This window comes from Eptesicus fuscus, chromosome 4, assembly GCF_027574615.1.
Source record: "Eptesicus fuscus isolate TK198812 chromosome 4, DD_ASM_mEF_20220401, whole genome shotgun sequence".
NCBI classification, from domain to species: Eukaryota; Metazoa; Chordata; class Mammalia; order Chiroptera; family Vespertilionidae; genus Eptesicus; species Eptesicus fuscus.
In genome coordinates this window covers 7,743,216-7,766,873 of record NC_072476.1, presented here as the reverse complement: position 1 = coordinate 7,766,873, position 23,658 = coordinate 7,743,216, and the positions used below count along the sequence as shown (strand labels likewise).

General features: G+C 48.3%; 2 protein-coding genes across 4 annotated transcripts in view; one reads left to right on the top strand and one right to left on the bottom strand.

Annotated features, from left to right (window-relative positions):
• ZG16 (zymogen granule protein 16) overlaps positions 1–20,307 on the bottom strand; it is a 33,185-nt gene extending 12,878 nt beyond the window's left edge. The window contains exon 1 of one of the 3 annotated variants that reach the window (XM_054714497.1): positions 20,225–20,307. In XM_054714497.1, coding sequence (XP_054570472.1) covers positions 20,225–20,229 — 5 coding nt within the window. In that variant the 5' untranslated portion in view covers positions 20,230–20,307. Of the gene's footprint in view, positions 1–3,948; positions 3,968–18,141; positions 18,161–20,224 lie in introns of those variants that run through there. The other 2 variants (XM_028127510.2, XM_054714498.1) reach the window with 2 other exon arrangements.
• Positions 20,308–21,063: 756 nt separating this feature from the next.
• Positions 21,064–23,449, top strand: C4H16orf54 (chromosome 4 C16orf54 homolog). Its single transcript, XM_054714199.1, has 2 exons — positions 21,064–21,226; positions 21,521–23,449. The coding sequence occupies exon 2, from the start codon at positions 21,587–21,589 to the stop codon at positions 22,265–22,267; it is 681 nt and encodes a 226-aa protein (XP_054570174.1). The 5' UTR covers positions 21,064–21,226; positions 21,521–21,586; the 3' UTR covers positions 22,268–23,449.
• Positions 23,450–23,658: the final 209 nt, after the last annotated feature.

The following is a 23,658-nucleotide window of genomic DNA, read 5'->3' as shown; positions in this document are numbered from 1 at the left end:
CTGGTATAATATTCACAAATCAATAAATGTGATACATCACATAAACAAATTGAAAGACAAAAGTCACGTGATCATATTAATTGATGCAGAAAAAGCATTCAACAAAATCCAACACCCATTTTTGATAACTCTCAGCAAAGTGGGAATAGAGGGATCATACCTCAACATAATAAAGGCTATATATGACAAACCTACAACCAATATCATACTCAATGGGTAAAAACTAAAACAATTTCCCCTAAGAACAGGAACAAGACAGGGATGACTGCTTTCACCACTCTTAGTCAACACTAGAGGCCCGGTGCATGAAAAATTGTGCACTGGGGTGGGGGGAGGGTCCCTCAGCCCAGCCTGTGCTCTCTCCCATTCTGAGACCCCCTCAGGGGATGTCCACCTTCTGGTTTAGGCCTACTCCCCTGGGGATCGGGCCTAAGCTGGCAGCCAGACATCCCTCTGGCAGCCCAGGAGCCCATGGGGAGCGGGCCTAAGCTATCAGTCAGACATCCTTTTTTTTTTTTTTTTTTTAATATATTTTATTGACTTCTTACAGAGAGAAAGAGAGAGGGATAGAGAGTTAGAACCATCGATGATCGAGAAACATTGATCAGCTGCCTCTTGCACAACCCCCACTGGGGATGTGCCCGCAACCAAGGTACATGCCCTTGACCTGAATTGAACCCGGGACCTCTCAGTCCGCAGGCTGACGCTCTATCAACAGAGCCAAACCGGTTTCGGCTCAGTCAGACATCCTTAGTGCTGCCTTAGCACTGCCAAGGAGGCAGGAGAGGCTCCCACCACTGCTGCTGCACTCGCAGCGTCAGCCCAGCTTGTGGCTGAGCGGAGCTCCCCATTGGGGAGCACACTGACCACCAGGGGGCAGCTCCTGCATAGAACGCCTGCCCCCTGGTGGTCAGTGCATCATCATAGCAACAGGTCATTCCTGGTGGTCCCACTGTTAGGGTCAATTTGCATATTGCCCTCTTTATTATATAGGATAGTATCAGAAGTCCTGGCCACAGTGATCAGATAAGAAGAAGAAATAAAAGGCATCCAAATTGGAGAGAAGGATATAAAATTGTCATTATTCACAGATGGCATGATATTGTACATAGAAAACCCTAAAGTCCAGCCAGTGTGGCTCAGTGGATGAGCATCGACCCATGAACCAAGAGGTTACCTGTTCGATTCCCAGTCAGGGTACATACCTGGGTTGCAGTCTTAATCCCCAGTAGGGGGGTGTGCAGGAGACAAGACAGCCAATCAATGATGTTTCTTTTTCACTGATGTTTCTATCTCTTTATCCCTCTCCTTTCCTCTCTCTCTAAAATCAATAAAAACATTTTTAAAAAGAAAACCCCAAAGATTTCACCAAAAAACTACTAGATTTAATAAATGAATTAGGCAATGTAGCAGGATACAAAATTAACACCCAGAAATTGATGGCATTTTTATACACCAATAATGAACTCTCAGAAAAAGAAACTAAAAAAAAAAAATTACCATTTTCCATTGTAACAAAAAAATTAAGATACTTAGGAATAAACTTAACCAAGGAGGTAAAAGACCTGTACTTGGAAAACTATAGAACATTGAGAAAAAGAGATAGAAGAAGATATAAACAAGTGGAAGAATATACCATGTTCATGGGCTGGTAGAATTAATATAATTAAAATGTCCATACTACCCAAAGCTATCTATAGATTCAATGCAATCCCTATCAAAATACCAGTGGCATATTTCACAGATCTAGAACAAATACTCCAAAAATTTATATGGAACCAAAAAAAGACCCCAAATAAATGCAGCAATTTGAGAAAGAAGAACAAAGTTGGAGAGATCATAATACCAGATATCAAGTTATACTACAAAGCCACTGTAATCAAAACAAACTGGTACTGGCACAAGAACAGGCATATACATCAATGGAACAGAACAGAGAACCCAGAAATTGACACACACCATTATTCTCAATATTTGACAAAGTAGGTTAAGATCATACAATGGAGTAAAGACAGTCTCTTCAATAATGGTGTTGGGAAAATTGGACAGGTATATGCAAAAAAATGAAACTAGACCACCAACTTACACCATATACAAGAATAAACTCAAAATGGATAACACTTAAATTTAAGTCATGAAACCATAAGAATCCTAGAAGAAAACATAGGCAATAAAATATCAGACATCTCATGGAGCAAAATTTTCAGATACATTTCCTAGGGCAAGAGAACAAAGGAAAAAATAAACAAGTGGGAGTACATCAAAATAAAAAGCTTCTGCACAGCAAAAGAAACCAGCATCAAAATGAAAAGAGAGATCATATTTGCCAATGACACATCTAATAAGGGATTAATTTCCAAAATATATAAAGTACTCATACAACTCAACAAAAGGAAGACAAACAATCCAATTAAAAAATGGGCAGAAGACCTGAATAGATACTTCTCCAAAGAGGACATACAAATGGCCAAGAGACATGAAAAAATGCTCAACATCTCTAGTCATCAGAGAGATGCAAATTAAACGACAATGAGGTCAAATATCCTCGGGTGAGGATTTAAAAAATAAATAAATTAAAAAGAAAACAAAGAATTAATTTCTTTATATTTTAGTAATTTAATTCTGTATAGACATTAAGCATTGTGTAAAAAATTTTGTGGAATAAAGTATCTTCAATTTCCAGAAGGGAAAAAAGGAAAAAGCATAGAGCATGAGGAGAGAAGTGGAGGCTTTTCCTCTGCTGGGGGGCCCTCTGTTCAGGTAAATTTGTGGAGACCTGATTGAAGTGGCGAGAAATACAAATATTTGGATGAAGAGTAGGTCAGGCAGAACAAACAACAAGCACCAAAGCTCTAAGCAGGAAGTGTGTGGGATGAAGTTAGAAACAGCAGGGAGGGCAGAGTGGCTAGTGTGAGGGAAGCCTGCAGGAGGTGAGGTCTGGGCAGCAGCCAGTGGGCAGATTGTGCAGAGCCTGGAAGGCTGTGGTCACGAGTTTAGCTTCCTTCTGAGAAGTGAGGGGAGCCATTGAAGGGTTTTGCCTTTAAAAGAATTACGCACTCTGGGTTTTGATAAATGGAGAATGGCCTGGAGGATGGGTAAGAGTGGAGATGGGAAGCCATGTGGACCTTTCCCTGTTTCACTGGGTCCCTCTCTCGTGCCCTCCTGGACTGCCTGAGAGCTGTTTCGTCTCTCAGACAAAGCAGCTTTGTCCTCTTCAAGCCTTGGTGCAAATTCAGACCCCAGGGTGAGAATCTGCTCCTTTATCCCCATCAAGGATTTAAAAAAAATATTTCCAAACAATGGCATATACACTGAGTGGCCAGATTATTATGATCTCTGAACGCATAATAATCTGGCCACTCAGTGTATGTTTCCTGTTTAAGGCAAAAACAATTCTCTACCTCCTCACTTACACATTGGGCCTCCACAGCAGTTTCATTTGAACAAAGGATTTTATCAGATAAACAAATGTGAACATGGCTTTTCTGTTCATCCTTCACTGTTCCAATGATTAGTCTAGTGAGCAGAAGTGACTTCACTAAGTTGCAAAGAGGATCCCTCCACTCCCTACCCTCGTGTGCCTTTTCTGTGGTTTGCTCATACTACTCCAGCTGCCTAAAATGCTCTCCTTCTGCCCACCTACCACTATCTTTTGCCCTCAAGACATTCGGCCATACCACCACCATCACCACCACTCCCCTGCACCCACCACCTAGCCTTCTCTCACAAACTCCTGTGGTCTCTTCTCTTCCCAGCACCTCCAATTCAAACAGAATTCCTCCTTCCTTTCCCTGGTCTCCAGCTGTGCTTCTTACATCACTAGGCTGGTTTTAATTACCCTGCACAATAATTTATCTGTTTACATGGAAGCCTCCTCTAAAAGCAGGAGCACATTCTAAGGCAGGGACTATCTTATCCACCTCTGAATTTCCAACTCCTGCATCTCACCTGGCACAGAGCAGGTGCCCCATAAATGACAGTCAAATGCCTAGGCTGCAGTGAGACTTCTGTCAAATGCTCCTCCAGACATCTGTGTCTCTCCTCTTGCAGGCTTGGATTTGGATGTTTTTTGGTTTTTTATTTACAATTCCTCTGGAGAAACTGTATTCAGAAGAATACTGGACATAAAGACAGAATTCCAGGTTGAGGTCTGTCCAACACTTCTTAGCTGTGTGAACTTACAGAAGTCACTTCATTCTTTGGAGCCTTTATTTCTGCATTTGTAAAATGAGAAAAACAAGTCTCAAGAACAACCAAAATCTTAAAGGACAGTTTTTTTCAAACTGTGGCTCGTGTATGTTGTTAATTTTAAAAATTAAAATATAATTGACATATAACATATTAATTTCAGATATACAACATAATGATTTCATATACGTACTAGAGGCCTGGTGCACGAATTTGTGTACATTGAAAGGAAATTAATTAGAAGAAATATTTTTATATTGCTATTTGCCCTTTCTCTATAATAGAAGTGTCAACCAAATTCACGATCGACAATGACAAAACAAAACACATGCATGTGATTGGTGCCAATGAGAGCTTTATATGTATCGTGCATGCACGAATCAACTTAGCCTTTTATATATATATATATATAAAACTTGCTTAATTAGACCTGATTTCTGATTTAGTTAAACTTTTTCCAGCCCAGTGAAGCACCCAACTTCTCTTTCAGGTAATTGTCAGCAACACAGTAGTAAATATCAACACAAAGCAGATTATTACTGTAGATCACACAGGGAGAACAAAGTGTAAAATATTTAACTGCAGCAGTGTTTGACTGTATTCTGTGCAGTGAGAAAACCTGAAGTCATTTTCAAGGTCCACCATTTCTTAGTTCTTTTCAGTCGGGTGAAGTTTCTAAGCTTTCTAAATCTCCCATTTTCCAGCTAATGAAAAGAAAATAGGATTCCACCGAGTCTCCTATCTACCTGCTCCAGAACTTCTGTGAGGATCAAATGAGATGAGGCATGGGAAAACGCTTCACAGACATTTGGTTAAAGTGTGAAATGTTTGCATCTGGCTATAAAGCAAGTTGTGTTTGTGGACTGAAGAAACTACAAGGAGGCTAGTCATCACTAGGGAGAGGAAGCCAGGCGTTGCTACGTGATGTCATTACCTGGCGCCCACAGCCATCATTTTCGGGTTGGGCTGGGCTGTGGGCCGCATTTTGCGCCATGGGGTCTCGACAGCGTTGGCTGCGATTTGGTGAGCTGTCACTCCAGGGTGGTGGTGCGGCCTGTGTCCCACTTGGAAAAAGCCGAGTGTTGCTTTGTGGGCGCCAGGTCTGTGGTGCTGTTTCTCTGTGTATGTCATGGCAGCTCCTGCATTGGGTGTCTGCCCCCTGGTGATCAGTGCGCCTCATAGTGACTGGTTGGATGGTCGGACACTTAGCATATTAGCCTTTTATATAGATAGATCATGCTACAAAATGCATTAATCATTTTTTTAAAATCAGAAACCTATAGCAATGTACTAAGAATTCACAGACAGAATATCCTATATGATAAAAGCGTAGTATGCAAATTGTCCCCTCAACCAGGAGTTGTTCAGGAGTTCATCCAGGGGGCAGGGCCAGCCAGGGGAAGGGAGGGAGGCCCTGGCTGGTGGCGGCGGCAGGCAACCAGGGGAAGGGAGGGGGTACCCAGCTAGCAGCTGGCAGCCACTAGGAACCCTACCAGTGCACAGATATCATGCACTGGGCCTCTAGTTGTATTATAAAGAGACATGGGTTTAAAGACTGATTCCAGCCCTTACTTCATGACCTACTAAATTTCTTCATCTGTAAATTGGAGATCATGAGAACAATCCATTTTTGTCAACCTTCTGGTAAAAACCTGGCATGTGTTAGGCACTGAATAAATGTTTTTTCTCTTTCCCTTGCAGACTTCCACAAAACATAGCCTTACTTGCCTGGCCAGTGTGGCTTAGTGGTTGAGTGTCGACTTATGAACCAGGAGGTCACAGTTGGATTACCAGTCAGGACACATGTCTGGGTTGCAGACTTGATCCCCAGTGTGGGGCATGCAGGAGGCAGCCAATCGATGATTCTCTCTCATCATTGATGTTTCTATCTCTCTATCCCTTCCTCTCTGTAAGCTTCCTTTATGCTCGAACTACCAGAATGACTGGTGGACTGGGTGACCGGTCGTTATGATGCACACTGACCACCAGGGGGCAGACACTCAAGGCAGGAGCTTCCCCCCTGGTGGTCAGTGTGCTCCCACAGCAGGAGCGCTGCTCAGCCAGAAGCCAGCTCACAGCTGGTGAGCGCAGCTGCAGTGGCAGGCACCTCCCCCATCCCCGCGGCAGTGCTACCAAGCGGCAACAGGCGCAGCAGAGCTGGGATGTGCAGCAGCAGAGCTGCAGTTGGCTGCTTCGGCACTGCTACATCCCTCGGGGGGATGTCAGACTGCCGGTTTCAGCCCGATTCCCAGGGATCCCAGATTGTGAGAGGGTGCGGTACAGGCCAGGCTGAGGGGCCTCACCCATGCATGAATCCATGCATTGGACCTCTAGTAAAAATATATGAAAACAAACAAACAACAACAACACACAAAACAGCCTTTCTTTTTGGTCTCTCGCATAAAGTTGATCTGGGCAGCCATGATCTTTCTCGCAGGTAGCTTTATTTTATGGCTTAGCTTGAGTTCAGATTCTAGAGATGTGCCTGGTCTGGTGTGGCTCAGTTGGTTGGGCATTGTCCCGTACACCATAAGGTGGAGGGTTTGATTCCCAGTCAGGGCACATACCTAGGTTCTGGGTTGGGAGGCAATCAATAGATGTGTCTCTCTACCCCCTATCTCTAAAAAATAACAAAAAAACAGATTCTAGAGATGTTGTCAAATGCATAGTAAGACTTGAAAATGAATTTTATGTAAGTTGGTCTGGATGACTGAAGGAACCTGAGCTTAATTTCCTTTTATTAAGGCATAGTTACATGGTAACTTAAAAAAAAATACATTGTTATTGAGTTCAGAGAGGAAGGGAGAGGGAGAGAGAGAGAGAAACATCAATGATGAGAGAGAATCATTGATCAGCTGCCTCCTGTATGCCTCCCACTGGGAATTGAGCCCACAACCCGGGCATATGCCCTTGACCAGAATTCAACCCGTGACCCTTCAGTCCACAGGCCAACACTCTATCCACTAAGCCAAACCAGCTAGGGCCATGGTAACTTTTTATAAGCCTCCTCATTTTTTGCTTTCAGTCTTCAAGTCCTTACTGAATTGTTTGATCCACTGCAACTCCTTTTTTTCCTTTGTTTAACTTATCTTCCCTTTGTTTTCTTTCTCACAATCACTCTCTAAACATATGACAATATAATATTAGGAGAGATAAAGTCCCCATCCATCTGGGCTGGTTGGACCAGCCAGATCCAGTGCTCGTATCTGCTGGACAAGCTGCTGTCAAAGTGGGAGTGGCTGAGGTCATTCTACCAGGATGCACTCATTCTTGCTTTGTGTCAGGAAGAATTTATCTAAAAATAAGAGCAGATTTGGCCTCCTTTATATATATATCACATGAGATTCAAACAGTCATCTGCTCTTGCACATGGTGTGTTCCACAAGTGCATGAAAAGAGAGCAGTGTGCAGTGCTACTGAAGAGCCCGGCTGTGTGGGGACCCAGCTGCCACCACTCGGAAGCCAGCCGTGTGCCTGGCGAAAGTTATTTGACTTCTCTCTGCTTGTTTTCTCATGGAGAGGGAGAGAGAGAGAGTGAGAGAGAGAGAGAGAGAGAGAGAGAGAGAGAGAGAGAGAGAGAGAGAACTGTACCTATCTCTCAGGGTTGCTGTGAGAATTTAATGGCAATGAGAGTAAAGCTCCAGCAGACGTGTGCATGGTGAGTGCCGAGGAAGTGTTTCTATATGAATCAAGTGAGCTCAAGTAAATCATATACTAGTATTGTTAGCATTCCACACACAGGCTTCAATCTTGTTTTTTTTCCTTCTCAATTGAAGATACTGCAGACTAACTTGATGGGGAACATAAAAATACATTTTTGGGAGGGGGCTAGCAATCTGACTCTGTACCTAGTTAATCAGTATCCCTAATGTTAACATTCTTGTTAGCCTATAATCAAGTCACTTAATTATCTGGCCTTGCAAGACCTGTTTACCTAAATACTCACATTTTACAGAGGCCATAAACCATGAGCCATACACAACCCCCGGAGGGGGTTATCAGCGCTGGCGCCAGGTCAGGCCTTTGGGTGTGGTCTCACAGCCCCCATCCCAGCACACGGGGCTTTTTGCAAAGCCTGAGAGAGGTCCACAAGTCTGATCCTTATTTGGGGAACAAAGAAACCAAAGGGTATAAAGAGAAAGCTTCCTCCATATTGGGGGGCTCAGGATTTGGAAACAGGCTCTCCTGAGTCACGGGTTTTTCCTGTATCTCTGAGTACTCCTGTGTGTGTATTTTCCGGTCGCCGGGTAAATTCTGTTAACAAACTAAAGCCCAGTGTATGTCCACCTGAGGCCAGAGTCACTGACTTTAGCATCACAATACTTCTCAGCTTTGCTCCTATTGTGCCACGGTTATGAGATCTCATATCTTTTCTCTGGTATCGTCACTTTTTCATGTCCACTCAATTTATAAAAGAATAAGGGCAAAATGCTCAACTGACCACAGAACACTGATACACAGGCAAAGGTAGCCTGAACTTAATGCAACCAAAAGCATTTACAGAGGACACTTGGAAATGGAAATGACGCTTCCTGCCCTAGAGGGGTTCAGAGCCACGTGCGGGGCAAACCAAAAGGAACAGCCCCGCAGAGTGCAGTGAAAGATCAGGGTGAGCTGATCAGACTAGTCAGACACTGAGGAGGGAGTGAGGATCCTGCCCATGGCCAGGGAAGTTGGTCACAGATGCCAGGACTACAGAGTGAAGAGACAGGCTGGCTGAGGCCCAGCTTTACCATTTATCGTGGGCAAGTTATTTAAGTCTCTGAACCTCATTAGTAAAAGAAGGATAAGATCCATTTCAAAGGGTTATTTTAGAGGTTTACTAGTAAATGAGATATAAACATTGTGCTTAGCAAATTGCTGGGCACATAGAAGACGCACAATCAATTATGGCTAGAACAGTAGCGTAGGAGGAGTGGAGACATTTGCACAAAGTAGGAAGATCAGCAGAAGGACAAAGTGGAACACATCTTCCTTCACTACAGAAGGTAAGTATCAGGGCAGATAAGGCTGCAGGAACTGGAGGAAGCCAAGAAGAATCCCTGGCAGGTTGTGAGTGGAGCCAAGAGTTTATTTTCTGATTACTAATCTACCCTTGCTGGGGTGGGGACAGGGGCAAAAGGGGCAAACCCCACTCTTGATGTCTGAGAATCAACAAGGAAGAGAACCGGAGCTCCTGCTGTCTGTATGGAGAAAGAAGAGGCTGTCAGTTACTGGAGAGAGCTGTTGGAGTTGGGCAGGGCTCTCTAGGGAAGCTGTGAAAGGTTTGGAAGAGCAACTGCATGTAGGTAAGGAAGAGAGAATTGTCCAGATCCATGTTACAGAATGACTGAGCAACCAGGTAGAGTTGGAGACTCTAAGTGTGATTTTCTCCAATAGATTTTCTCTCTAACCTGGTATAGGACAAACGGAAGCTGATTATATTGGTCCAGGGAAAAGGATTTATGAGGAAGGGGTGGCAGAAGGACTAGGTTGACAAGTGCTGGAGAGAGAAGGGCTGAAGCACTGCAAAGTCATGGACTATAAAGTCAAGGTTATAAAGGAAGTGGAGTGAAGTCAGGGAGGGTGAGCAGTCAGTGATGGACTCCAGGAAAAAGAAGTGTCAGTAAGATGGACCAGCAGGTGGAGTGGGAGAAAGGTAAGGCTCAGAGCCTGGGGAATTTGATGGTCAATGTAGATCAGTCTTGTATGGTATCAGGTTTAAGGTGGGCTCCTAGTGTGAAGGGGCAAATCCTTTATGATCTCTCAAAGATAAGAAGCAATGTGAAATCAAGGTGGAAGGGGATCCAAGTGTTGATCCTACTTGTGAGGTGCTTTATACAAACTAATATCTCCCCAATAGTCCTTCAAGTTGGTGATTTGTGAAAAAATGGTAATGGCACAAATTAAATAGATTGCCAAGGGTCTCACAGCTGTTAAGCCTGGCAGCTCAGATTTAATCCCAGGGGTGACTGGTTCCAAAGCCCATGAGCCTCTCACCTCCCCAGATTTCCACAAAGAGTGGCACTTGAGACCTTTCTAACTCATTCTCATCATTTTTCACAGCTCTCAAGGTTGGAATCTCTGATCTTGGTGTGTTGGGCAGCCAGGTGGGTGAGATCTGGCAGGCCCTGAGCAGTAATGTAACTCTCCTGAGCTCAACCCTGTTTTTTTTTTTTTAAAATATATTTTATTGATTTTTCCAGAGAGAAAGGGAGAGGGATAGAGAGCTGAAACATCGATGAGAGAGATACATCGACCAGCTGCCTCCCGCACACGCCCCACCGGGGATGTGCCCGCAACCAATGTACATGCCCTTGAGAATCGAACCTGGGACCCTTCAGTCCGCAGACCGACGCTCTATCCACTGAGCTCAACCCTGTCTTGATTCCCTGATGGCAGCAAGCTGGCCCTGGGTGAGGGCTGGAACTCTCAGCTGGGCTAGACCCCACTGCAGAGGGCAAGTGTGACGGGAAGAGCAACAAGAAGTACCTGCCTGCTCTTGTTGAAGCTCTGAGTATGCTTCATGTGATTGCCCTGCTTAGTAAGTCATTCATTTAGTGGAAGGAGGATGTTGGAGATGGTCAGATCTGGGTTCAGATTCAGCTCCAGCACTTGAGTTGTGTGACTTTGAATGAATGACCTTGACCAAATTTCTCAGTTGGCCCAGAATTACAAGGTTTTCTGGGACATGGAACTTTTGGTTATAAAACCAGATATTCCCAGGCAAATGGGACAGTTAATCACCCCAAACAAGCTACTCAACCCCATTATGCCACAGTTTCTGAGTATAAAATGGGGTTATCTGTTGCTCATTTCTCTGCTTCTCACCACCTGGTGGTGTGCTTTTCAGAGAACACATGAGCTGGGAGCATGGTTTAAATCAGGCGTCCTCAAACTATGGCCCATGGGCCACATGCGGGTGTTTTTGCCATTTTGTTTTTTTTACTTCAAAATAAGATATGTGCAGTGTGCATAGGAATTTGTTCATAGTTTTTTTTAAACTATATTCCGGCCCTCCAACGGTCTGAGGGACACCCCCTGTTTAAAAAGTTTGAGGACCCCTGGTTTAAATTCTGTCTGGTCAAGAGAGTTTAGGAGTGACTGCATGCTCCTGTATGTGCTGAGGCTGAACTTCTGAAGTGCAAAGCAGCTTTCTCCAGCAAGCTGCTTGGAGCTCTCAGCTGTTGCTCACGTTGCAGCCTGAACCATGAGTCAAGAGCCTCCTGAGTTGATCACCTCCCAGTTGTTCCTGGCTGTGGCCTCTTGTTCCCAGGTGAGTGTGGCAAGGTCCAAGCACACCATGCTCAGTAGGCAGTGTTGAGATTGGGTTTAGGTGTGTGTGAATGAAAGCAGCTTGAAACATAAGATCCAGAATTCCAGTCATGTTAACATTGCATAAGAAGAGGTTTTTAGGCTTCAGCCAGGATGGGTGGCATAAGCATGGCAGGAAGAGGGCAAAGTCTTCCCGAAGTAGTCTCCCCTGGTACCTGCTATCGATTCTCTTTTTTCCTGAAATTGGTGGCCTCCACATTTTTCCCAGGAGCCAGGTTCATAGTTGTACTCAACCATGTAGAGTGAGAAGGTGTGAAGCTTTTGTTCCTGTAGGAGGTGAGAATTCTGAGCAGAAAGTAATGCCCTAGCCCAGTGGTCGGCAAACTCATTAGTCAACAGAGCCAAATATCAACAGTACAACGATTGAAATTTCTTTTGAGAGCCAAATTTTTTAAACTTAAACTATACAGGTAGGTACATTGTTATTAACTTAATTAGGGTACTGCTAAGCTGGTCTTTGCTAAAAACTCAAGGGGCCAAAGAGCCGCATGTGGCTCGTGAGCCACAGTTTGCTGACCACTGCCCTAGCCAAATTGGCTCAGTGGATAGAGCATCGGCCTGCGGACTGAAGGGTCCCAGGTTCGATTCTAGCCAAGGGCACATGCCTGGGTTGCAGGCTTGATCCCCAGTAGGGGGTGTGCAGGAAGCAGCCAATCAATGATTTTCATCATTGATGTTTCTATCTCGCTCTCCTCTCCCTTCCTCTCTGAAATCAATAAAAATATATTTTTTTAAAAACTAGAGAAGTGGATGAATTCAGCAGATGTAAATTTGGCCATCCACAGTTCCCCAAAAAGTTAAACATGGAGTTACAATGTGACTGAGAAATTCTACTCCTAAGTCTATACCAAAGAGAAATTGAAAACATGTCCACACAAAAACCTGTACATGAGTGTTCATAGCAGCATCTATATATATAAAAGCCTAAGTGACTGTTCAACCAGTAGCTATGACACGCACTGACCACCAAGGGACAGACACGCAATGCACAGGCATGGAAACATGGAGCTCCAAACATGATGAATCTCAGAGGCAAAGGGGAGGGAGAAGGTCGGGAAGAGATTAATCAAAGATCTTGTATGCATACTGGAGGTCCGGTACACGGATTCATGCACCAGTGGGGTCCCTCAGCCTGGCCTGCAGGGATTGGGCCAAAACCTGCAGTCTGATATCCCCCGAGGGGTCCCAGATTGCAAGAGGGCAGAGGCCAGGCCAAGGGACCTCAGTGGTGCATAAATTCCCGTGCACCAGGCCTCTAGTTACTTATAAGAGCTAAAAAGGGTAAACAACCCACAAAAAAGGGGGGAAACAACCCACAAGTCTTATCAATTGATAAATGGGTAAAAATGTAGTACATTGATACACTAGAATGTTATCTATAATAATCTATAATAATAAAATGGTAATAAGCTAATTAGACCAGATGGCCAAACAACCTTCCAGATGACATTCCAGACGCCCTTCCAGATGAAGCTGGGGCTGCTGCTGCTTCGGCCCATGGAGTCCCTTGCACAAATTTTGTACATTGGGTCTCTAGTACAGCTATAAAAAAGTAATGAAGTATTGATTCAGGCTATGGCATGGATGAAAAGACAAAAGACCACATATTATATTATTACACTAGAGGCCTGGTGCATGAAATTCATGCATGGGTAGGGTCCCTAGGCCTGGCCAATGATCAGGACTGATCAGGTTCCCCATCTCCCCGCCTCCTCCTCCCCTTGCCTCCTGTACACCACCACTGAGCGGTTTCCCCTGCCTCTCCACCTCCTCCGTCCCTCGCTCCCTCAGTGTCCCGCCACCACCACTTGTCACCCACCATGTTCCGCACTGCCGCCTGGTGGTCAGCACACATCATAGTGAGCAATTGAGCTCTCGTTCTCCCAGTTGAACTCCCGAGGGGACGCTTTGCATATTAGCCTTTTATATATAGAGATTTGCATAAAATGTCCAGTATAAGCAAATCCATAGAGACAGAAAGCAAATAGTGGTTACCAGGGAATGGGAAGTAACTACTAATGGGTACAGTGCTTCTTTTTGGGGTGATAAAAATGTTCTGGAAATAGGTATTGGTGATGGTTGCATAGTCTTATGAATATTTTTTAAACCACTGAAATGTACACTTTGAAAGGGTGAAATTCATTGCATGTGAATTACATAGCTCAATAGAAATAATACAGTTTGGCCACCCAGTCCTGCTGCATGTAGGAAGTGCAGCAGTGGAGCGATGCATTCAGGATCCATTGGAAGCCCTTGGTGTCAGGATGCAAGTGCTAGAGGATGGATGCGTCTCCTAGAATCAGGACACAGTGGGTCCTCCAGCTGGATCTCAGGTGGCTAACAGCACACAGAGGTAGTAAACCTTCCTGATGGCCAGGTGCGTGGTGGAGGGCACGAAGCTTCATGTTTTCTTGAGAACATCCATCTCCACCAGAATCAGGCTAAGAACCCGAGTATGGGCAGGCTCCTTTACACACAGGAGCTGGGGAAAGGTGTGGCAGCCCCTCAGCCCTTCTTTCACCTGGGCACATCGGCTGGGCATCAATGTATCCCAGAGTGTAGGGTGGGATGCTGGGTACTGAAAGCCTCAGTCTGGAAGGGGCCTCAATGACTTTCCAAATGTCATTATGGCAGAGAAACAAGACCTACAACAAGTGGCCATGTGGGCGGGGCCACTACCCACACTTAGCTCAACTGACAGCTTCCGTGAGATCCAACAGGTCTCATTTATCTCCTGATGGGGCCTGTGAGCTTCAGCTTCAGTTTGGGGCTGCAGAGAACTGTTGAGGTCCAGGGTGGCGAGATTGGGCAGAGGGGACCCAAGCACCTGGTGATCAGTTAGCAAGTCCTTTCGGCTGAGAGTGAGCAGAACTCCAAGGGGTAGCTCACCAACCTCCCAAACCTCTGTCCTTTGAGGGTCAGATACACTAGGCCTGGTGTCATCTGTACCTACTGATTGGATAGGACACAGCACAGAACTGTGGCTTCCAGTTTTGCAAACACATGTTTCCTCAGAGAGGGTGCACTGCCCCCTCTCCTGTCTGCCCACCCCCAAATAAATGAGGCCGTGTCATCCGGAAAGTCTTCCTAGTCTCATACACCAAGGAGGGGCAGGTAATTAACATCTACTGAGACCAGCCGGAGCTGGGACATGTGTGGTTGCTTACTCCCAAGTAAGCCCCACCAGTGCAGGGACCATGTCTGATGGCTCACTGGTGAATCCCCCTGTACATGTCACATAGTAGCTAGTCAATAACTATTGCTTGGATTTGTGATTTTACTAGTAGCCAAAATGTCCCCAGCTCAAGTTAGGGTTCGCAGTTTGCATTTTAGTCCTAGGGGGCTCCATATGCAAAAGCAGCCACACTCCCTGGAGGGTCATCATGGTTGTGTCCCTGACTGCAACTGCACTGAGCTCATCGACAGGGATTCCGACACCCAAGCACACAAGAGCACAAGCACATGCACACACACGGGACAACACCCATCGGCACACTCGCTCCACACTGGCTTCTCTTCCCAAAAGTAGGTGTCCAGCACATGTCTAGCGTGATGCATCTGCCCGTCGACCTGGCTTGGCTGCTCTTTTTTGAAGTCCAGGCCAATCCATCCGGTTGGCTCCTGGTAATTTTCCTTGGAAGCCCTGAACCGGAGTCCCTCTTAGGAGATCCTGAATAATAGATAAGCATCACCGACTCTTGGCAAGCCTTCCCTGCTCACCCCTTCCACCCCCCACAGAGAGGACTCCAACTCGTAGCCTTTGGAGAAGCAGTGGAAGGATGTCTTAGCGGGGTCTGGTGGACTAGTGAAGGCTGGCCAGATAGAGGGTGTTCTGATTTAAAGGGAAAGAGACTGTATCCCAGCACACAGTAAGATGCCCCATCACGGGGATTTCATTGGACGGGCCGGCGAATAAGTACACACAAGAAGGCAGACAGTGGGCTCCCGGAGCTTGAGCTTGTGTGAGTGAGGCTGGAGAGGTGGGTTTGGAGTCAGACTGTGAAGGGCCTTGTGTGTTTAGCCAAGGAATTTCAACTGGATCTTGTTGGCAACAGTAGGCCCTCAAAATTTTTTAAGCAGAAAAGTGATAGGATCAGAACGGTCTTTTTAAAAGACTAACCTGGAAAAGATGAGGATGGGGAGACACGAGAGGAAGGGAAACCACCTCACGAGGCTGTGGAGACTGAGGGGGTGAGAACGGAGTAAGGCGGTGGCTGTGGGGTGGGAAGGGCATTTTACATATATAGTCACCTGGACCAGTTGGCGGGGTGGGGGGGTGAGAAGGAGAGGTTCCAGACTATCCCACACATTTCTACGTCCGCCACCGGGAGGTCAGGATGCCATTGGTTCAGATAGACATAAATAAGCTTACAGAGGGAGGCGGCTTTTGTGAAAAATATTTATATTATGAAATAGTACACAAATATATAAAAGTATAAAAAAGAAATGTGTTATGTATACAATGTTAATAAAGCTGCTTTTTACTCATTAACTTTGAGTCACGTGTGGAGTCTAGTCAGAAATTCTGTCCTGAAACATGATTAACATACCCAGGATTATATAAATTAGCACTGTTTGGGTTACAAGTCCCAGAAACTTAACCCAAATCATTAGGCACAAAGGAAAATGTATTATTAGGACACAGGAACCCAAGGACAGCAATACGGCAGGGCATTGGGAAGGAACTGGAACCCGGGACTCAGACACCATCAGAAATCTCTCTCCAGTGCTCCTCCCTGCGGGCTGGCTCCTTCACTTCTCTGGCTCAAGTGATGGGAGAGAGACCACTGACAGTTCCCAACTTTTCCGTCTAACAGATTCAATCTCCCAGAGAGCCAGTCAGTCTTAAAACTTCAGGGGAAAGAACTACAGTAATTAGTCCAGCCAGCATGCCTGAGGCGTCCGACCCAGTAACTCAGTGTGCAGTGACACCGTACAAATGCGACAGCTCTTACTGCAACCATTCAGGAAAGAAAATTCCTCAAATAGTGGGCGCCCAGCAGATGCCCACTCCAGGGCAGAAGCTGTTGGACACCCTCCCCCCCCCAAATCTGCCCGCCCCAGGAGATACAGAGAGTAGTGCCAGGCAGTGGTTGTCAGCCTCAGCTGTACATTGGAATCACCTGGAAAACCTTAAGGAAGACTGACGCCCATTGCACCTCAGACGACTCAAGCTTTTTAACAAGCTCCCGGGTGCTTCTCATGAACAGCCAAGGCCGAGAACTTCGGGCTAGAGCCAAGCTTTTCTAATGTGCACGTGCCTCCAGGTCACCCGGTATCCGGATACGATGCAGCTTCTGATCCAGCAGGTCTGCATTCCACGCGCTCCCGGCGACGCTGGCCTTGGGGGCCCGCAGCCCACGCAGGCCGCGAGGTTCTGACGCTGCGCCTCCCAACAGAACTCCCTGTGGCGGCTGCCCGCCCGCAGCTGCGCTGTGCTGCGCAGTGCAGTGGCCACCAGCTGCATGTGTCCGCTGAGAACGTGAAGTGTAATTAATGAGACGGAACATTTTATTTATTTTATTCTAATTAATTTGAAGAGCCACGAGTGGCTGATGGCTACTGTATTGGACAGAGCAGGGCTGGTGGATCTCAGCTAGGGGGAGGGCATATCTGAATCACCTGAGGTATTTCTTAACCAACTGAACGCTCTTGTTGCTACTGTATTCCGCTGCACCCCGCCCCCCAATTCAGACCCTAAAACGGCGGGATAGAAAGGGGCGACGGTGATAGGGATAAAGAACCACTGGCATAGAATGTTCCAAGTTATCTATTTCTGTGTTACAAACCACTCCGAAACTTGACCTAAAACAGCAATATTTATTTTTGTCATAAATCCATGTTTGGGCCGGACTCAGAGGGGTAGCTCACCTCTGCTCTCCTTGGCATCAGCTGACGTGGCCCGAAGGCTGGGGCTGGGGCTGGGGCTGGGGCACCCGAAGAGTTGCTCATTAAGGGTTGGGTAGTGGCTGTCCGCTGGGACCCTAGCTGGGGCTTTGACCAGGGCACCTACAGGGCCTTGGCTTTCTCACACATGCGATTGGATGCCAAGGCGTGCGCTGAGTGGCGGAGCAGAGTGCCCGGCCAGGCGGGAGCGCTATCCTCTTTTTAAAACTAGCCTCGGGAGCCATGGGTCACTTCTGCTGTGTCCACGCAGTGAGCCACTGAGACCAGCCTCTATCCAAGTGGCGGAGGCCGGACCCAGTCTCAGGATGCAGTGCTGAGAGATTCGCGGACATGTTTTAAAACCACCTGTATGGTGAATGAGAACACGGCCCCTCCTGTGCTCCAACTCCCCCTCTCCCCACCCACGGAAGAGGATGCAGGCAGCAGTAAGCGGACTGTGAGCCTGGCCAGCTCCTCGGGCAAGAAACAGCGCTTTGATCTCTGCAGCACCCGCCCCTCCTCCTGCATGCCTTGTTTCTGTTTTCTGTGCTCTGTAAAGCCGTGTGTTGGGAAAGTCTGGGCGGTGGCGAGACAATAGCGCCGGCCCTGAGCCGCCCCCTGTGTGGCCTGGCCAAAGGCCAAAGGCCAAAGGCCAGATGGGACTTAGCAGTTCAACCTCACTGGGGGCCGCCGGTCGGTTTGGTAGACTTCACCTGTCAGCTGCCACCTGTGCACATGCAAGTCCTAACAAACCTGTGTCTTCCACAGCCAGTCCTCGGGGTTATTCCTCTGGAAGCCGATAACAACACGCTGAGGTTTTCTGGGCCCTCAGCACTTAGCGTAACAGCACACACAGACTTGGGAGCGAAGAGCCCCCAGGACAGAACTCTACGCAGCAGCACACAGCCAGCTGCCTCGTCTGCGGAAATCAAGTTTTCCTGCTGGCTCCAAGCACAGTCACGCCCACCCCTGAACACCTGGCCCTGCAACACCCACCCCACAACCCAGAGCACCCCTCAAAGACCTGCTTTCCTCTCCTGACCCAGAGACTTCTCTATTGCACACACTCCTTGAGTAACTTCCTGATTCCTTTTCTCAGAAATTTGGGGGGAGGCTGGGGGGGTGGGCAGTGGGAGAAACCTAGAAGTGAGGACATCTGGGTCTGGTCCCCACCCTACAGAGCCCATAAAAAAGGATGCAGGTTTATTTGGGAGTGCGGAGATTATGGGAAATAATGTTCTCCCCTATGTTTATTTTCTATATTATTAAATTTCTTACTGTGGTAAAATAACATAAAACATACCATTTTAATGATTTATAAGTACAGTTCAGTGGCATTAAGCATATTTACATTGTTGTGCAATCATCATCATCATCATTTCCAGAACTTTTTTATCTTCTCAAACTGAAACTCTATCCCCATTAAGTAAAGTAACTCCTCTTCCTCTCCCCCCACAACCCCCGCCCCAGCACCCACCATTCTACTTTCTGTCTCTATGAGTTTGACATGCTTTGTTGCAGGCTCTGGGAACCTGTGAGTAGAATCATTCAGTATTTTTCCTTTGTGACTGGCTTATTTCACTTAGCATATTGTCCTAGAGCAGGGGTGGGGAACCTTTTTCCTGCCAAGGGCCGTTTGGAAATTTATAACATCATTCACTTATTATAATGCACTTGCTATAAATTTTGTTGCTATGAAAAAGCTCCTAGATTTATTGAATTTCGAGTCCTGTGTGCAGATGCCTTGGCAGGGCCGGACCAAATGCAGCCCGCGGGCCAGATGTGGCCTCCCCTCTCCTAGAGGGTCGTCCATGTAGTGGGCTGTGCCCTCGCCAGCTGGCTCGGCTGGTTGAAGCATGGGCTGTGCACCAGAAGGGGGCAGGTTCCATTCCCGCTCAGGGCACACACCTAGTTTGTGGGTTGATCCCTTCCTCTCTCCCTAAAAATAAAATATGCTCAGGTGAGGATTAAAAAAATACATGCATATTTAGAATGTGTCAGAATTTTCTTTCTTTTTGGGGTGGATGATATTCCAGTGTGTATGTGTGTGTGTGGCATTTTGTCTATCCATTCATTCGCTGGTGAATATTTGTTTCTACTTTTGGCTTATTGTGAACAACACTGCTATAAACATTGGTGTGCAAATATCTGTTTGAGTCTGCTTTCAGTTGTTGTTTTTTTGTATATGCATAAAATACATAGAGCATAATGGCAGGATCATGTGGTAATTCTATTTAATTTGTTGAGGAAGCAATTAAAATGTTTTAAGCTTTTTTTTTTAAGTGATAAAAGAGCCCTAGCTGGTTTGGCTCAGTGGATAGAGTGTCGGCCTGCTTCAATTCCGGTCAGGGCACATGCCCAAGTTTCAGGCTCGATCCCCAGTGTGGGGTGTACAGGAGGCAGCTGATCAATGATTCTCTCTCATCATTGATGTTTCTATCTCTCTCTCCCTCTCCCTCTCCCTTCCTCTCTGAAATCAATAAAAATATATTTTTAAAAAGTGATAAAAGACTGTTAAGAATAAAATACCACCCGGCTGGTGTGGCTCAGTGGTTGAGTGTTGACCTACGAACTAGGAGGTCACAGTTGGTTTCCCAGCCAAGGGCACATGCCTGGGTTGCAGGCTTGATCCCCAGTAGGGGGCGTGCAGGAGGCAGCCAATCAATGATTCTCTTTCATCATTGATGTTTCTCTCTCTCTCTCCCTCTCCCTTCCTCTCTGAAATCAATATATATATATATATACATATTTTTTTAATTATTATTATTTTGTTTAAAGCTCAGACTTTAAGGCTTATAATCTCATCAAATTCCAGTCTCATCAGGTTCCTGCGTACCTCATAAGGCCCAGAACCACGAGCTGTTCATTTCCACGGACTCCATCCCCCGGTTGCACTTCTCCATCCTCTGTCCCTTTCCTCCAAACCACCAGGGCAGAGCGACCTGAGTCAGGCTGCCCCGTGACCACCTTTTGTAAGACACTAGCATTTCAACATATTTTTGTAGCTTTTCACACTAAATGGTTGTCATTTTGCAAAACAAGAGCTGTGTTATGTTCCCGGAGCTTGCTAGACCAGGAATTTATATCCATGCTCCCCCATCCCTCCTGTGTACGCTGTGTGACTTTGGGCACAACACCTCCCTTCTCTGGGGCTCACTTGTCATCTGTCAGTGAGTCAAACTACACAACCTGACAGGACACCAGGAGCTGATGACACCCTCCGTCCCCACCCAGGCTCCTCCCACCCGCAGCCACAGGAGGAAGGAGCCAGGATGGCCAACATCCGGGGTCTTGGAGACCTGCCCGGAGCCTGTTTTTGACCCTGGACTTGTCCCAGAGGCTTGACATTGCTGCTACCAGGCCTCGCCTCACAGATATTTTCTAACCAAAACTGGGGCCAACGGTCTGAGAACATGGAGATGTGACAGACATGTTCTGAAAAGAATGGAGGAGGCTGGCTCCAGCAGGAGGGCGTGGGGCGGGAGGGCAGCCTCCAGAGAGCCGGCGGAGGGAGGCGCGTGGTGCTGGGGTGGGGCGGGTGGGAAAGGGCCTCTGGGTGAATATTCGGGGGCCTGTGGGGTGACACAGAGTTCAACAGGCCACTGCCCATTCTGGCCCCACCCCTCTTGCCAGGAGCCGCCTCCCCACCAACCGCAGTGACCACATCCCCCCAGGTTGCCTTGGAAACGCGCCTCAGGACAGAGGAGTTGGGGCACGGTTGCCCAGCAACAGGTGGTGCCCTCCCTTCCGCCCGCATCCGAGGGCCTGCTCTGCGCCCTCCCTCAGGCAGGGAAGAGCCGCTCTGAGGGGCGAGGGGAGCCCAAGGCCAGAGACTGAGGTGAGGAGCAGAGGCCCTGCAGGCGGGGCCCCCGGGCCCAGCACCCACCCCTCCCTCTGTAGGCCCAGCAAGACCCGGGGGCTGAGGAGCCGGAGGGGGACGCCCCGGGGCACCGGGGATCTGGGAGGGGAAATGGGGTTCTGGGCAGGAAGCCCCGGCTGTGGGCCCCGGTGGTGCTTCCCCCCATTTTGCCTCCTCTGGCCCTTTCTGGGGTCCCTCTGCTCCTTTCCCCGTCTGCCGTCTGGGCCTGTTTCTCAGGCCAGATTCCCAGCCCCCGCCCGTCTCTCTCCTCAGTGTTGGCTGGGCCCTGGCTGCCTCTCCGCCTCTGGACTGTCTTCCCCTCCTGACCTGGCCCTCCAGATGCCTTGGACTCCGGAGCAGCCCTCGGGGCACATGGAAGAGCCCCCTGCATCCGAGTCGGCCTCGTGGCCCCCGCTGCCCTGCGGGCCTTGCATCCCCATCATGCTGGCCCTGGCCTTGCTGGCCGCCCTCTTCCTCCTCACCACGGCTGTGCTGGCCGAGCGCCTGTTCCGCCGCTCTCTGCGACCAGACCCCAGCCACCACCCACCCACCCTGGTCTGGCGCCCCGGAGGAGAGCTGTGGATTGAGCCCACAGGCACCCCCCGGGAGCGCTCCGAGGACTGGTACGGCTCCGGCTCCGAGGTACCCCTGCTGATGGGCCAAGCCCCCGATCCTCCTATCCCCGGGGGCACCTTGGAGGCCCGAGCAACAGCCCCACCTGCCCCTCCAACTCCACACTCCCCTCCCAACTTCTTTGTTCCCCAGATCCCACCCAAGGCCCCAACCCCAAGTACCTTCTGGGGGCCCCAGGCCTGGGAAGGGAGGCCCCATGCCCCAGGCCTGGTGAGCTGGGCTGAGCCTGAACAGAGGCCAGAGCCCAGCATGAATTTGGGGAGCCCCCAGGCCCGAAGGCAGCGGCCAGGCAGCCCTGATCCTGAGTGGGGCCTCCAGCCTCGGGTCACTCTGGAACAGATCTCGGCTTTCTGGAGGCGTGAAAGCCGCACCAGCGTGGGTTTCTGAATCCCCGGAGCCTGGAGGACTGGCCTCCCAGAGACCTCTGAGCAAGGCCCGAGCTCAGAGGCTCCAGCCTGGGAACCCAGCTGACATCTGAGGCCAGGGAAGAAGGCCAGGCTTTTTACGTCCGGATTTCAGTTCAGCTGGGTCTGCGTCTGGGCAGGCTGGGTGTGGACAGAGCCTGAGCTGCCGGGGAGCTCAAGGTGCTTCTGCTTAGGGCCTGGAGGGGGCGCTCAGTGCAGAGTGCGGGTGGGGTGGACTCTGGGCCAGAGCCGCCAAGGTCACCTTCCTGATTAAGAATTCAAGGTACAAGACAGGCCCGAGAGAGCATCGCCGCAGTGGCTTCACCTTCCCGCACGTGTCTAATGCCGGGGTCAGAGGGCAGGGTCCGGTGGACGCTGAAGCAGACGGTCAGCTGTGCGCGCAGGAGATTCGGGAATCCAGCTTCCAGAGCCACAAACCATCCCTCCAGGAAAGCACACAGAGAGAGGTCAAGACCGGGCAAAGGAGCATCTTAGGAAACATGAACCGAGACTTTGACCCCAGCTCAGAGCAAACTAGGGGAGTCCAGCTGGAGAGGCCCTCTCCGGCCTTCACTGCGACCTAGTCAGTAAACCAGGGGGCTCCTCTGCCCGTCTCTGAAGGCTGGCACCCCAGCCTGCGAGTCTTACCCCTCCATCGTAAGGGAGGCCTGGGCCAAGGACATCTGAGGTTGAACCAACATGGAAAACCGTCCCAGGGCAGGGCAGCTCCCCAAATGCAGCCTCTGGCCATCTCTCCCTCCCGCCTCCTCCCCGCCCCGCCGCCCCAAGCTTGCTGGAGTGTTCCAGAGAGACAGGTCCCCCCCAGGCAGGCTTACTTATAACGCTCCAGCTCCACCCGGAGGAATGGAGCCCCGCACCGTCCTTGGCCCTGTAGCCATCGTATCAGCTGACCTCTTCGGGAGCAGAGCCAGGGCCGGGGAGAGGCCAAGGAGTTTTCACTCCAAACTGCAGTCATGGCTGTTAGGATTCCTGCCATATCAGTTTACCAACTGTACTACTATTCACTTTATGTTTTCTTTGAATTGGTTTACTGTTTGCTTAATAAATTTATTTTAAAAGGAATACTTCTTGTATCACCTCTGTAAATGGAAAACCAGTATCATTTGCCATAAATAGAAGGTCAAATAAATACACTGTAAACAAAGACGTTAAGTTCTAAGTAGATATTGTTCCCTTCTGGAGGCGGTGACCCCAAGAGCTGATCTTTCTTTGTTGTTGTTTTTTTAAAAAAGAGGGATGATGTCAGCAAGTGTTAGGCGGTCCAGCTGCCACCCTGATACCTCCCTCAGAAGTACTCAGACAGAGGATCCTGCACAGGATCCAACTAATTATGTGCTACTTAATGCCGGCCGG